General features: G+C 40.0%; 1 protein-coding gene across 2 annotated transcripts in view; it reads left to right on the top strand.

Annotated features, from left to right (window-relative positions):
• ANO6 (anoctamin 6) overlaps nucleotides 1–15,724 on the top strand; it is a 202,971-nt gene that overhangs the window by 119,453 nt on the left and 67,794 nt on the right. For both annotated transcript variants that reach the window (XM_056117899.1, XM_056117898.1), the window contains one exon: nucleotides 3,423–3,551. In XM_056117899.1, coding sequence (XP_055973874.1) covers nucleotides 3,423–3,551 — 129 coding nt within the window. The remainder of the gene's footprint in view (nucleotides 1–3,422; nucleotides 3,552–15,724) is intronic.

Consider the following 15,724-nt stretch of genomic DNA (forward strand, 5'->3'; position numbering starts at 1 on the left):
TGGGTGTGGTCCCAAAACAAAACCACAATTAATCGAATATCTTAGTGTGGAAGTCAGAATCATACATAAAGTCTCTAAGATGACCCGGTAAAGTTTAAAATCTCTTACTTATTTATATTATTTTATTTTTATAAAGCTGTTCATAATAATTTATTGCCTTTAATTTTCCAACACCAATCCCACCACCATTAACCTTCTCACCACCATATTTCGAATGTTTCCACTGCAGTCCCCAATGCCTGCCCCCAAAGCAGGATCTAAATAATCTATTTTGTATTGCATGTTGTGAATAATCCTCTAAAAATGATCTCAAAAAGTTTCCTTAGAGGAAAGTGTGTGAAGGTTGTTGTATTTCAGCATGGAGCCATTAAGCGTTTGTCTAAGAGATTAGTAACATGTTGTTAAAGGTTGAGACTTGTGTGCTAAAATATGTGTGTGTGTGTGTGTGTGTGTGTATTCCTCATATTGGTTGTCTTCTCCCTTACACCCCATCAAATGTGGTGTGCTACTCTTAGTACATCAAGTGGTACAGAGTATGAGATGATCCAGGAATTCTAAAATTTTTAATTAATTGAATTTTTTAAAAAAATAAGAACGGTCACTTTGGGGTCCAAAGCATCTCTGCAGTGTGTTGCTCTGTGTTACTCTCTTCCCAGAGATTTATTTGTGAGTGGCTGGATTATGGATGTTAAGGAGTTTATATGGTGCCAGAGACAGTTTCTGGGTGCAACTTCTAGGCCCTAGAAGCACAGGGAGATAAGGGGTGATCACCCATTCTTGGCTTCGTGAGAGTCGAGATTTCAATCACAAGTCCCGCATACATGGGGTTTTTATTAGTAGATTCACTCATTCATGAGGCTTGTCCAAGCCTGTGGAGATCGTCCATGAGCATGGCAGTGATTGATTTCTGGAGGTTTTTGGCTGCCAGGACTCAGTTGGGGTCTCAGTAACAAGTCTCACAATAGAGACACTATTGGTGCCCGCTCAAGCAAATGGATGAACAATGGGAGGACAGTGCTACAGTGCTACAGTAAAGAGATGTCAGCTGGTGCCAGAGACAGGGTTGGCATTCACACTCATTTGCTAGCTAATCACACACACAACACCAAACAAAACCTATGTTTGTTTGTGTTCATATTCACATACAACTGTAGTATATTGGGCATGTGCTTTTTTATTTTTTAAACACAAGTTTGGATCTTAAATCAGTCTTTTAAGCTTAAAACTTAGGCCAGTCCCTTTTTTGTTACACATTCTTTCCAACATGCCATTTAGTTTTTCATTTTTTTCCAATTGTCTAGGAAAATATATTCTGCCAAGAGATAGAGAATCTGGACTGCACAGCAGCAGGAAATTGGCATTCTTTTCCCTAGCATTTTGTCTTAATGATACCGTATCAGAGTTCAACCTAGTTATTTCACACAGACAGCTGTTACCAAGTCAGTGGGGCTTTCCTCCAAAGAACGGGCCTGGTTTTCTATCACATGAGAGATATACAAGTAGCCGAATTATCCTGGAGCTGGCTGCCAAACTGTGCGAACAGTTGATGACTGAGCAGGGAGAAGTGTGGAGTTGTGCGTGGATGTGGGTTGCAGGCCTGATTCTTTGGAAACTAGTATCAGTGAAGTCAATTCTGGTGCCACCAAAGCTAACGATGTAGGTTACAGAGAACAGTCTGCCTTTGAACACTTGTTCCATGGTTGCCATGATGACCAACTTCATCACCATATCCTACTCTGCCCCACACCCCCTTTGCCATTCTGAAAATTTGTTTTTTCCTCTATATAAAAAATTCCTCGGGTAACTGTCCTGAATGTAAGCTATTCTTTGAAAGGATATAACATCTTAGTAACATTTTCTTGGACAGGATGAGAAATTGAAGGAACTGAAAGGACCCAAAAGTATACTGCTATTTTTACAGAAAATTCATTGACTTTAAATAGCTGAAGTTGGAGAGTAAAAAAATCAGGCTGTGATATGAGCTAAAGACATGAATATGACTTTTCCTGACTGCTCAGTGTCCTGTGGGAAAGGTCACGAAACAAAGTCATGACAGAGTCCTGCTATCTCTGGTCAGAATCCTGGTTAAATGCAGATGTGACGGAAAGGTTTAACTTGGGCACCTCAGCAGCACTTGTTACTACTTAAAAAAAATCTGTGCGTACTCCAGGGTGGAATAGAGGGAAGATTTTATACAGTTAGCAAAAAAAAAAACAACTTTATTTCAAGCAGGTGAAGAGAAGGAGGAAGTGGTAAAATTAAGTGATTTTAGTGTGAACAATTCTGAATGTAAAGTCACAGCATTTAATGATCTTGCAGTTCCACCAAATGGCTGCAGAATATGGTCCCTTCCTGAGTTTTTTCATTTTTTTTCATCATCCTGTTATTCGTCGATTGCCTCGAACAGGCCCCAGTAACGTCTCTTTCATCCTAGCCCTGAGATTATATTCAAGGCTCTTTAGGAGAATGAGACCCATCATTGTTACTGGTATTTGGCATATTTGGTACGCCACGGGGAGTTTGCCAGACTCTGCCCTGTGGGCAGGCTACATTCGATAGCCTGCAAGTTTGTCCTGAGTTTTTAATTTTCCCTAAAAAGTGATGTGTTCAAAAGCAAAAGTTTCTGATTTTAAACAGTACCAAAATTTAATATAAGTGCATGCCCTTATAGACTGTGTGAGAACTTGAGTTCAAGTCTTTTCTTAGAGCAACTTAAAAAAGTCTGTTTGAACCCGTAGGTTAATAGACTGTTTTAACTGTAGTAGGTCAGTATCCTACTATCGTTTTCTAGTTTCAAGCCAGGTTTTCAAGCTGTAAATTAAAGACTCATTCATTTTGTTATTGCTGGTGTTTAGTTTTGTTCTTATTTGCTTTGAGTAGGGGTTATATTTTTGGTTTGGGGTATAAATACCAATGGCCGTTCTAGCTTGGTGCATAATAAAACATCTTCTGACATAGTTTTTTAAATATAAAATTCTTTCCTCTATAAAATGCTAAGATCCAGAGAGAAGTCATGAAAAGTGAGAAAAGGTTAGAAAATAAGACAGGAAGGATGAGGTGTGTTTTTTTTAATGCTTTGTCTTAGAATTTTTCTTCTTGCTAAGTGTCTGTTTTTTAGCTAGGCAAGCACCTCTTTTTGTTTTAGGTGGGAATAATTCTGGGATGATTATGTTAACATGATCCTGGTGTTTTTCTATGTTTTTGTAGAATAATACTAGACTGCTCAATTCAAGGACTTCCTTTCACCAGTAACAGATTCTGTTTGAGAAGATCAAGGTCATCATGACCTTTTGATGTAACTAGAAATAGATATATTTCTTTTTCCAGGAAGACCAACGTTCCTATTTAAAATGGGAAATAAACACATATAAATTGGCAGTTTTTAGAAATCATACTAAATTTTATTTTTCTCTCCCACACAGGAAGAATTTGATGGAAAACCTGATTCCCTTTTTTTTAATGATGGCCAGCGCAGAATCGATTTTGTTCTCGTGTATGAAGATGAAAGTAGGAAAGAGGTCAATAAAAAGGGCACAAATGAAAAACAAAGGGTATGTTTTTTATGCTATTTCCCTTTCTCCCTACTCCTTCTAACACTGTGATGTGGAAAAAGCAAGTACTACTTATATGTATGTAATAAAAGTGGTGTTGGAAATACCATACACCAAACATCAGACTACCTTGCTTTTTTCTGCTTATCATTCCCTCAAGGCATGGTAACATAAGTCTGGGATATGTATGTATATAGTTTTAAATGTATGTGTATAGTTTTTCAGGCTGTTAATCTCAGGTGATCCTATTGCCAAAGGAATTCTTTCTTCCAAGGAATTACAGTTGTATCCAGTAGAAGGGATTTACATTAAATGCACATCTGGCTATTTGCAGTTAGGTGGAAAACAATTAATGACAGTAAGTGCAATCACAAATAGCAGTCACTGTGCACTTATTCTATACATATTTTGCATGTATTTTTTTCTCAATTATAACAACGTAAGAGGTATGCTTTACTGTCATATCCTGTGGGTCACAGCTCAGGTCATTGACTATAAGAGGTGGAAATCCTGTCATGAATCCAGAACCTGTGCCTCTCCCATTTTATCACCTCTCTTTCTTCCAACTCTTTAGCTGCCACTTCCTTCTGTTTCAATTTGTATTAAGTAATAGGCATTCTTTTAGGAAAAAGGAAGCAATAGAATTTGCTTAAATGAATTGACATGGAGAGTACCATGCTGAGTGAAATGAGTTAGAAGGAGGGGGGCAGACATAGAATGACTGAACTCATTTGTGGGATATAAAAAAAACACAGAGGGGGTATGATGTCGCCAGCAGGTCAACCTATACCTTCAAGGTGAACACATCAGCAGCCTGTTGGTGCCTTCAGGCTTCCTGATACCCCCAAATTGCCACTGTGCCTTTGACCAGCCCCCAATAACTTGGGTCCAAGTTTACCAAGAATTTAAACAGCCAAAAGTTAGGTATGTGGGAGCCACACTCACAAACTACCTTCGGCTCAAGCCATACAAGCTCATTTATTGGCCTTGTTTCAGAGACCCGTAAACAAATCTCGAAAGAGATCAAAAGCCTCAGTTAATCTCAGTTCCATGCTCGACTGAATAGACTGGGTAAATGGAAGGATGGGTTATTCTAGTTTCCGCCCAAGCAGAGCCCCTGGCAGCCACTTGCTTTCACAATTCAAAATTGCAGCCATACCCCTGGCCTGACTCCACCATCTCAGGATGGACCTCACCAAGATATAATGTGTTGAAAATTTAAGTATGTGGGTTTTATGAAAGAAATCTGCAGGCTTTCTCAGAGTTGGGATGGACTACCTCCCCCCTCTTCCCCATACTCCTGGAAGCACTGGCGGTCACCCCCACGAACCAACTCCAGAGCCACCTTGTAAGCTCTACTACCAGCCTTGCTTCAGAGACCCATAAATAAGTCTCGAAAGATATCAAAAGCTGCAGTTAATTTTGGACCCGCATATGCCTGAACAGACTGGGGTAAATCTGAGGGGAGCAGGTTAGCCAGGGTTCCACCCAGGCAGAGCCCTCAGCATTCGCTTGCTTCCACAACCCAAAATCGCCACCATTCCCCTGGCCTGACTCCACTGTCTCAGGATGAACCTCATCAAGATATAATCTGCTGAAAATTCAGGTATGCAGGTTTTGTGACTGAAATCTCCTGGCTTTCTCCGTGTCAGGATGGGCTACCTACCCCCACCTCCCTGAACTTCTGGAAGCCTTGATAGTCACATCCACACCCCAAAGTGCCCATTCAGTTGAAAAGCTTCTCCAGCCTACTGTCCTGACGACCCCCACAGCCACACTCTTAGTGTTCACAGGCCTCCAGGGCTGTGCATGGCAATTCTGAGAGGGCCTTGCGGTACCAGGTGTCAGGCAGAGTCACACACTGGCACAGTGGTCTTTAACCCCTGGACTCTGCCTCCTACTGCTTAATCTTTTTATGGTTTTGTAGAATCCACAGTCTTTGGAATGTGATAGTCGAATTTTAATTCTGTATTATTTATAATAACGCTAATTGATATAATGAAGTTGATTGGATGCTAATCACTTAACACTGTAAGGGGTGATGTATTGTGAAAACAAATGTGACATTCCATTTGGCATAATGGATTGGAGCTAGAGGTGAGAATTCATGACTGGGGTCAATGAGGACCCCAGTCTGACTGATGGTTTACCATATTCAGTAGCCTAAGTGCATTTTGAGCAAGACACAATGGGCAGGGTGGGAGAGGGAGGCAGGGAGGGAAGGAGGGAGGGAGGGAGGGAGGGAGGGAGAGAGAGAGAGAGGGAGAGAGAGAGAGGAAAGAGAGAGAGAGAGAGAGAGAGAGAGAGAGTGCAGGCACACTTCCGTAGGGGTGTGGCTGTGGGTGTGAGAGGGAGAGAGAGAGAGAGAGAGAGAGAGAGAAACTATATTCATATTGACTTGGCCAGGGTTAAGAAGATGAAAACATAGTTCCTGTCTGTCAGCTGTTCCCCATAGGGAGTACACGGTATAGTACCAAAAGAAACACGAATCATTGAAGGACATTGTCTAGATTTTCTTTTCCACGTGGTGTTTTAGAGTTAAATAGCCTGGAATATCTTACCGCTTTCCTGAGGACACTGAGATATTTTCGATGCAGGCACAGTCACCATCATCAAATATGCATTAAGCATCTTTATGTCTGTAGATTGAGAACTGTATAAAGTAAATTAAACAAGTATAATCCATTAAAGTTTAAAGGAAACTGTGGGTTTTAGACAAGAATTTGCTGCTGTAGTGGAGGAATTTTAGAGGTCGTTACATTATTAATAATTTCTGCACTGTCTTTATAAAGAAGTATAGGTCCTAGGGTCATGCTCACATATCAAAAAAGTAATAAGTATTAATTTTGGCAATCCTTGAACTCAGGTGATACATTGTGATGTTGGTTTTTATAAGCTGTGCTTTAAAGTTTTTGAATTTCTGTTTGTATAGAATATCTAAATATTCCACCAAATTCCACCAAAATTCAGTTTAACTTTGGAATGACATATTTCTTGGAAAAACATTTCATCATACTCCCTGTCAATGTTCTGCAGTACCAATTTTAAATTTTTAAAATCCGCCTTTTATTTTTGTTTCAGTTTGGTCTTTTTGGAATTAAAAATGTGTAAATCATAGATTTCCTGAAGTAACACTTTTTGCTGGAGGCCAAACTAGAGAATGCTGTCGAACTGTTAAGTGCTTTTTCTTTTTTCTGACACTAATAAAGAAGATAAAAGTGATTGGGTCATGGTCATTAAAAACAAAAGAATAGAAAGTTGCCTTTTCCATGAGCAAGAGAAAATATTTTTTCTATAGCCAAATTTCAAGTGGCGTGGGACTTTCTCCCTTTATATTAGTGAAAAAGTTCCAGAAACCTCTTGTACTCCTTTAAGAACAAACAAATTACATTTAGTTTTTTCATGAAGATAACTTATAAGTCATTATACTAATAAATGCTTATTTAGCCAATATTGTCCTTGTTGCAGAATCTGTTTGAATGGGTTTTTCTAAATTATAAATAACAGGAAACCAATCTCAAAAAGGCATGAATGCTAGGAGGAAAGAATTTTCTCATTTTATAATAGAATGGAGGTGGGACCGTTTCTGGATTAGATAACTCATTGGCTTAATGAAGTCAGCTGGAACCCTAGCTTGTTCCTTCCTTCCTCCCTGCCGTCTTCAAAATATTAGGTGTTCTTAAACAGATCTTTTTGTTGTTGTTACAAAGTGGCTGAAATATTCCTAGGCATCCAGCCAGAGGCAAAAAGAGGGAGAAACCTAGAAACCTTTCTCATTACCCTTTGCTAAGGAACAAGAAGCCTCCCCTCAAAGAGTCATAAGCAGATTTCCCTTCAGTCCCCATATGACACTATTGCAAACACTATTGCAGTATGTAAGATGCAATTGGTAATATCGCATTACCAATATGCAATATGTAAGATGAAATATATTGCATACATGTTGGTAATATTGCAAACATGTTGGTAAGATGGAATTTCTCTCGTTAGCATAGACTAATCACAGTCACCCACCTCCAGATACCTGGAAAGCCACTGGGCTTCTCTGGCAATAGAGAAAGGGAGAATAATGACTTTATAGACAGAAAATGGTTGGTATCTAACTGTGTTTCGCCCGTATTTAGAAAAGCAAAGTTGTTCTGTGTCTTTGTGCCACACCCAGACGTACTCAGGAATTGCTCCTGAGAAGACTCAGAGGACCGTGTGTGGCGCAGAGATAAAAGCCCCTGAAACATGTGCAAGGCAGGCACACACGCTACAGGTGTACTTTGTCTCCTGCTCACAAAGATACTTTCAATTAAAAACTAATATATAATATATATATATATGTTTCACCATCTCCTCTTGCTTATTTTTTGTGAAATTTTTTTCTTCCACTTTCGCTATAAAATTTCTAACAAGTGGTCGAATTGATCTTCTTCTTTGTATTTCTTTTTTGTCTGACAGTTTTCTCTTTTTTCTCTCAGCTTCTTTATTTTAAATTAGTTGTCTGTATATGTGATTTATTTTTGGATTCTCAATTCCATACATTTATCTGTTTGTCTGTCTTTATCCCAGTACCCTACTGTTTAAATCACTGTGGCCTTGGCTTATAATTTGAAGTCAGGAGTATGATATGATTCCTCCATTTCTTTTAAGATTACTTTGGCCATTATAGGTCCTTTATGATTTTTCTTTTAATTTTTATTAGTGAAACACCATGAGGTAAGTTGTGGACTTACAAAGTTTTGTGCTTGGGTTTCAGTTATACAGTAATCGAGTACCCATCCCTCTACCAGTGCCCATTCTCCACCACCAATGATCCCAGTATCCCTCCTACCCCCCCCCCCCCCCCATCTCACCCTGCTTCTGTGGTAGGGCATTCCCTTTTGTTCTCTCTCTCTTTTTCCTTTTGGGTGCGGTGGTTTGCAAAAGAGGCATTGAGTGGCAGTCATGTTTGGTCTATAGTCTACTTTCAGCATGCTTCTCCCATCCTGGGAGGATCCTCCCAACACCCTTTATTTGGTGTTCCCTTCTCTATCTGAGCTGCCTTTTCCCCTAGCATGTGCAGCTGGCCTCCAAGCCGTGGAGTGAACCTCCTGGTATTTATCTCGGCTATTCTTGGGTGTTAGTCTCCTATTTTGTTACTTTATATTCCCCAGATGAATGCAGTGTCCTCTTTTTGTCCTCCCCTTTAAAGAGGTACTTATGACCAAGTAATGGCATACTTGAGAATAGAATGGTCTAAAGCAGGGAAGAATTACAAACACAGAGCAAGGGGTCCTGGATATGCATTGTTGATATTTCAACAGAATCCACTACTAAAAGTGGATTGAGATTTTATCTCCTTAAACATCATTAAAGGTTTATATATGAAAATATAAACTTACATTTCATGCAAATTTATAAACCTTATAAAATTAATACGCTTAATACCTCCTTTGCTTGTGGAAGGAGTTGACAATGAAGAATGTAGAGTACAATATTTTGGAGCTATACCAGACTATACTCAGATCTTACTCCTAGCTCTGTACTCAGGGATCACTTTTAGCAGGCTCAGGGGACATAGGGAGTGCCAGGAATTGAACCTGGTTCACCTGCATGCAAGAAAACACCCTGCCTGATAAACTAACACTCTAGCCCTCCAAATCAGAAATCTTTAAAAGATAAATTATGAAGCTAAATGATAATCTAAATTTTCTAATAATGCATAATTGCAGATTAGTTGATTACAGATCCTGTGAGCTTTTAAAACTGTTATCCATTATTTCAGAACAGTTATCATGAGGGTCTTCACCTAGAAGCTGAAAGAAATCTCCTTGGAAATGTTTTTAATTTAATTAAAAAGATCAAGTACAATGAACACAGAATTTCATTATTCAGTCTTATTCTTTTATTTTTTAGTAACCTTTCTTTTTATTTTTCATCCTTTCCTTGTTTTTTCAGTAAAATTTTATAGTAATATCCATAAAAATATTACTTAAAAGTTTCTTTGCGGTTATCAAAACATGTTAAATTATTGTTTGTTGGCACCAGAGAGGGAGTACAGCCGGTTAGGTGCTTGCCAGGCCTAGTCAACTCAGCTCCAGTCTCTTCACCACATAAAATCCCACCAGGCCCCTCGCCCAGACCCACCAGAAGTTTTCCGTTGAGTGCAGAACCAGCACTAAAACTCTAAGCTATCTAGAAGTCTTATTAAAATATTTTTTAGTTCTGATAATTTCTAGTGCTTCGTGTTTTCTGAAAAGAAAACTCAATTCTCTATAAATGATGACTTTTTGTTCAATTTTGCTATCTTTATACTTCTTTTTCTTGTCCCTAATGTAAAAAAAGGTAAAAGGTAAAGGCCCTCCCATTCGTCGATTTGCTCGAGCGGGCCCAGTAACGTCTCTATTGGAGACTTTGTTGTTACTGTGTTTGGCATATTGAATACTCTCGGTAGCTTGCCGGGCTTTCCGAGAGGGGCGGAGGAATCGAACTCGGGTTGGCCATGATGGCTACGTGCAAGGCAAACGCCCTACCGCTGTGTTATCGCTCCAGCCCATGTAATGACTAAAGCCTCTCAAATCAAATCACAAAGTCTCGGGTGCATTTTTCCTGAGTGTTTCTTAGTATTCATGGGTTTGGAGAATGTTACTAATAGCATAACCTAAAGTTTGGACACAAATAAAGACGAAACTTTGCTTCAAAAGTAATAGTGTTCTGGTATAAGGATTCCTGGAAGGAAATCTGTCCTTTGGGTTTTAAAAATGGGGAGATCAGCATTGAATAAGCTCAACATTATCATATCTTTACAAATTGAAGAAATAAATGAATGATAGAGAAAGATAATGGAGAATCAGAACAATATAAAATTTCTTGGAAATAAGACATCTGTCACAGATAGTCTGTGATTTAGAAACTGAGGTTCATATCAGGATTTGTTGGATATAATGGCAGTTTTGCATGTTGTTGTTGTTGTTGTTGTCATCTGTTTATTATTTTCTTTGGTTTGGGCCACATCTGGAGATGCTCAGGGCTTGCCTGCGCTTACCTAGCTCTGCACTCAGAAATGATTTCTGGTGGTGCTTGAGGGACCATATGGGATGCTGGGAGTTTAACCTCACTGGCCACATACAAGGCAAGCCCCTTACTCACTGTGCAGTCCCGATAGCCCTGCCCACCAGCTTTGAGTAGTTCCACCTTCCCAGATAATTTTTGATAGATATTCTGTCTTTTATATTAAGAGTTATTAGATCTCAGTTTAATTCTTTAGTATTTTAGGCTAAGGCAGGCAGTGCTTATATTTTTATCTCCTTCCCTACATCCTACTTCTTGTATTAAGATTGTAAATTAAAATAAATTAGAGTCAGCAGTTTCAATTTACAGCTACAAAATGCGTTACTTATATAAGCACTTTTGATTTTATTCTTGTGTAAACAGCACCAGAATACTGAATCCAAATTTTGCTTCTTATTTCCAAAACACGAGATGCTGTAGCCTCAGATCTAAAACACACAAGCAGCAAGGTCAGTGAAACCTTCAAAGTCAAATCTGGTTGTTTTCTTTCACAAGGTATGGAGAGGAGAAATTGCCTCTCTTGTTGATGGTTTGAAGTCCAGTCTTATGTTTGAACAGAGAATTTACTCCGGGGGCCCAGTTGAGGTTCAGCAGCATCATACTTGTCTTGTATGCATAAGACATGGATTTGATCCCCAGAACCTTAAAAAAAAAATAGGTACATTACTGTAGTCCCCACCGTTCAACTGGGTCTCAGTGTTTAAAATGAACATCCAGGGAGATGCATGCTGAAAGTAGACCACAGACCGAACATGATTGCCACTCAATGCCTCTTTTGCAAACCACAGCACCCAAAAGGAGAGAGAGAACACAAGGGAATGCCCTGCCACAGAGGCAGGGTAGGATGGTGGGGATGGGGGTGGGGGTGGGGGTGGGAGGGATACTGGGATCCGTGGTGGTGGGAAATGGGCACTAGTATAGGGATGGGTACTCGATCCTTGTATAACTGAAACCCAAGCACAAAAACTTGTAAGTCCACAACTGTACCTCATGGTGTTTAACTAAAATAAATAAAATGAACATTCATAAAAGGATAAAGATTAGGGAAAAATCACAGCATGGGACCCTGCTCAAGCCTGGGACTGTGTGTCCCCCGCCTGTCATAAGTGTTTGGGCTCTAGCTCTGGAGGCACCCGCTGCCCCTCTCACTGCAGTTGCCCTGGAGATCCTGCACCCTCTGGGCTGAAGAAGTGACACACCCCCAGCCCTAGCATGGAATCATCAGGTCCAGGTGGCCAAATATCAGCTGGGCGTACCTGAGATACCCAGCACTACTTGGGAAGTGCCCTCTCCACCCTAAAAACAAAAAGAGAAATTAGGAAAAATCCATTCCACGTAGAGCAGATTTCATGAGGAGAAACAATCAGAGAATAACTGCCTATGTGCACACAGAAGGTGCGTTGAAGAAAACACTATTAACTAAAAATTGTCTGACAAGTCATCTGGTTTACTTGTCAAAGAACTGGATTTTCCAAGCCTCATCTTATAGCTTATAAATCAGAAACTCCAGAAGTGCCTGAGAATCTGCATTTTGAAGAAGCGCTCTCCATTGTTCTTATAAATAGTAGGTGAGTGTGGAAAAGTACTGCCCTAAAATGTTAACAGTAGTAATCTCAGTAGCAGATTATAGGTGACTTTTTTCCTTCTAGGAAAATGTTTTCTAAGTTACCCACAAATTGCATTTATTTCTTTTGTAAGGACATCAAAACTATTAGTGTAAAAGAAAATTTGGAGGTGATCTTTAGCTAAAGTTACTAATTTCTACACATATCATTTAGAATGTTCACTGTTTTTCTGTCCCCTAGTGAACACATTGCTTACTTGAGCAAATTTTGTCATATCTGTCCACTGATATTAAATGTTTTATTATGAACATGTAAATTCAAATTGTCCTAATTAAATAATTTATTCAGCTTAAGCGATAGCACAGCGGTAGGGCATTTGCCTTGCACGCAGCCAACACGGCCGACCCGAGTTCGATGCCTCCGCCCCTCTCGGAGAGCCCGGCAAGCTACCGAGAGTATCTCGCCCGCACGGCAGAGCCTGACAAGCTCCCCGTGACGTATTCGATATGCCAAACACAGTAACAACAAAGTCTCCAATGGAGACGTTACTGGGCCCGCTCGAGCAAATCGATGATCAACGGGAGGGCCTTTACTTTACTTTATTCAGCTTAACAGCCTTCTTGACCATGGGATACTGAGCTGTCTCTTTGGCCCATTATCTGATTTTTACTCTAGCTATCCTCACGGGTCACGGTCCTCCCGTTGTTCATCGATTTGCTCGAGCGGGCCCAGTAACGTCTCCATCATGAGACTTGTTGTTACTGTGTTTGGCATATCGAATACATCACGGGTAGCTTGCCAGGCTACATAACTAATTAATAGCAGTAAGTAAAAAATATCTTCCCTTACAAATTATCTATCTTAAACTCCTCACCCATTTTTCTAGGCTTAACAAAGATAGGCAAATTGAATGATAAGGTAACAGCATCATGGATACTTTGCCTGTAGAAATATTTGAAATTAGTCTATGCATACATTTTATTAATCCCACCTGATTTATACCTCAATATCATCACACTGTATTTGGTAATTTTACTTCTCAGACATTACAATCCCTGCTTTTTTATGCTGAAAAAGAAGGGTTACATAAAAATTGCAGATGGATATTTACAATCAGTATTATTACTGTGTAGTTCACAAGCTCTCCTTCCCAATAATGAATTTATTAACCCAAATGAGGTGAGTAATCTCAGGTGCTTAGAGCCAGTAAATTTCCTTAATTATGCCCATCTGTCCTTTGTGATTTTGATTGCTTTATTCTTTATTTCTCTGATAGCTTTATTGACCTCTCAGGAGAGGTATGAATAAAATTCCCATTTTTGGGATGAGAGGAGTGCTCTTATCCCTTTTCACTTGGAACCTACTGGTACTATTCTCTACCAATAGTAAAAAACTAAACACGCGGAAGGTTGTGTGTTTGCAGGCTCTCTGGATGGCTCTTTCTCACCACCCGCATTCGGTGCTCTTGAGCCGCTGTGTGTGGCCTGCATTGGGACGGCTGTTGGCCAAGGGCAGACAAAGGAAGAGAGGAGAGCCAGGCTGGTTGGTTTTAGTTGTAATTTATTCCAATCCTCTCTTCATTCACTCCAGCATCCCATTTGGTCCCCTGAGCCTGCCAGTGTGATTGCTCTGCCCAGAGCCAGGAGTAACTCCCAGTATTTCTGGGTCACTGTCACTGTCCTCCAGTTGTTCATCGATTTGCTCGAGCGGGCCCAGTAACGTCTCCATTGTGGAACTTGTTGTTACTGTGTTTGGCATATTGAATACGTCACGGATAGCTTGCCAGGCTTTGCCATGCAGGCGAGATACTCTGTAGCTTGCCAGGCTCTCCGAGAGGGGCAGAGGAGTTCTACCCCAGTCGGTCGGGTTGGCTACATGCAAAACTAAGAACATAATTTAGGGAAGAATGTAAAAGTAGAGATTTGTTTGGCTTTTGTCAGAATTTTGGCATACTGAATACGCCACGGGGAGCTTGCCAGGTTCTGCCATGCAGGTGGGATACTCTCGGTAGCTTGCCAGACTCTCAAGAGGGACGAAGGAATTGAACCCTGGTCAGCCGTGTGCAAGACAAATGCCCTATCGCTGTGCTAATTGATACCAATACTGATGCTTATTGAAGGTAATAAGAGATCATTGAATGCAGAAAGATTGGGGTTGCCTGTTTTTATTCAGATGTTTTACATTAAAAATGGAAGGTGAACCTTTATTTTTTTATTTTATTTTTTTTATTTTTATTAGTGAGACACCATGAGGTACAGTTGTAGACTTACAAATTTTTGTGCTTGGGTTTCAATTATACAATGATCAAATATCCATCCCTTAAGGCTGTTGGAGAAAGAGTTTATCAGAGAAGTTGAGCATATTTTGAAGTGAGAGTCATGACTACTAACAGGTCTATAGGAATTTATACATATTAAACATCATGCTAAGGACTGTATATTCAAGATTCCACTTCATCTTTAAGAAAACCCCAGGATGTTGCTGTGTTTTTTTTTTTTTTTGTCTTAGATTTTTATCTGAAGTCACTGACCATGTAGGGTTTTAAATGCTTCAGAGGTAAAAAGTAACAGTAAGGATTTGAAGTTTAACTTTTCATCTCACCACTTGACCATGGCAAATCAAATTCTTCATGTGCTAAGGGGTTTGTTTGGTAGATAAAAATCAGAGAGTCCTTAAGAGTGGAGACGAGATGTAGCCTCAGTGTAGAAATCCCATCATGTGGCAGCCCTGTCTCACTTGCCCTCAGCAGCAAATTGTTGTCAGGTTGATGCAGCTGCTACAAGCAAAAGAGGAATGACTTGTGTCTGGTATCTTTGATGAGAGAACTGTTCCTGAGGGCGGATTCATCCCAGGCTCTCTGAACCAGTCCCACTTCGTCTTTGAGGAATGTAGACTCCAAAATGTCTAGAAATCGTTTCATCTTCTGGAAGCCTCTGAGCAATCTGAAGCTAGGAGACTCCAGTATTAAATTATACTTCTTATCTATCATATCCCATAGACAAAAGTTAATGAACCTTATTTAAGGGCTAGTTCAGGAAAAGGGAACACACTTGCTCCTCTCCAGTGGTTTGGACTCTTCCATCCATCTATGTAAGAGTCTGCCATTGATCTACTTAATTCCACTTCAACCATTCTGTTTATTCTTTCATTTATTTATTCACCAGATAGTTACCCCATGTTTGTTCTTTTAGAGGCTGCATGGGGTTAAGAAAATCAAGATTAAATGATACACATTTTTGGTGGCAGGGATGATGATTGAAAAGAAGCCAGGGTCCCTGCATTTATCTTTTTGAATGAATGTTTTTGTATTCTTGGGATAAAAAGTTCAGACTCTCTAGAAAGCAATTTGAAGATTTCCCAAAGAATTTTTAAAAATAGAACTCCTGTATAACCCTTTGGGCTACCATGCAAGAATTAAGATGTGAAGATTCACGAATCTGAGTCAGCTTCTCAGATCCTGGGTGGTAGTATGGTGGACCGGGCAGAAGAATAAAGGGGAAAAAACCCAGCACCCCTGGCCAGATAGTTAGGGAACAGTCCTCAAGGCCACAGAAGGGGCAGTCACCCGTG

This window comes from Sorex fumeus, unplaced genomic scaffold (assembly GCF_029834395.1).
Source record: "Sorex fumeus unplaced genomic scaffold, SorFum_2.1 ptg000036l, whole genome shotgun sequence".
NCBI classification, from domain to species: domain Eukaryota; kingdom Metazoa; phylum Chordata; class Mammalia; order Eulipotyphla; family Soricidae; genus Sorex; species Sorex fumeus.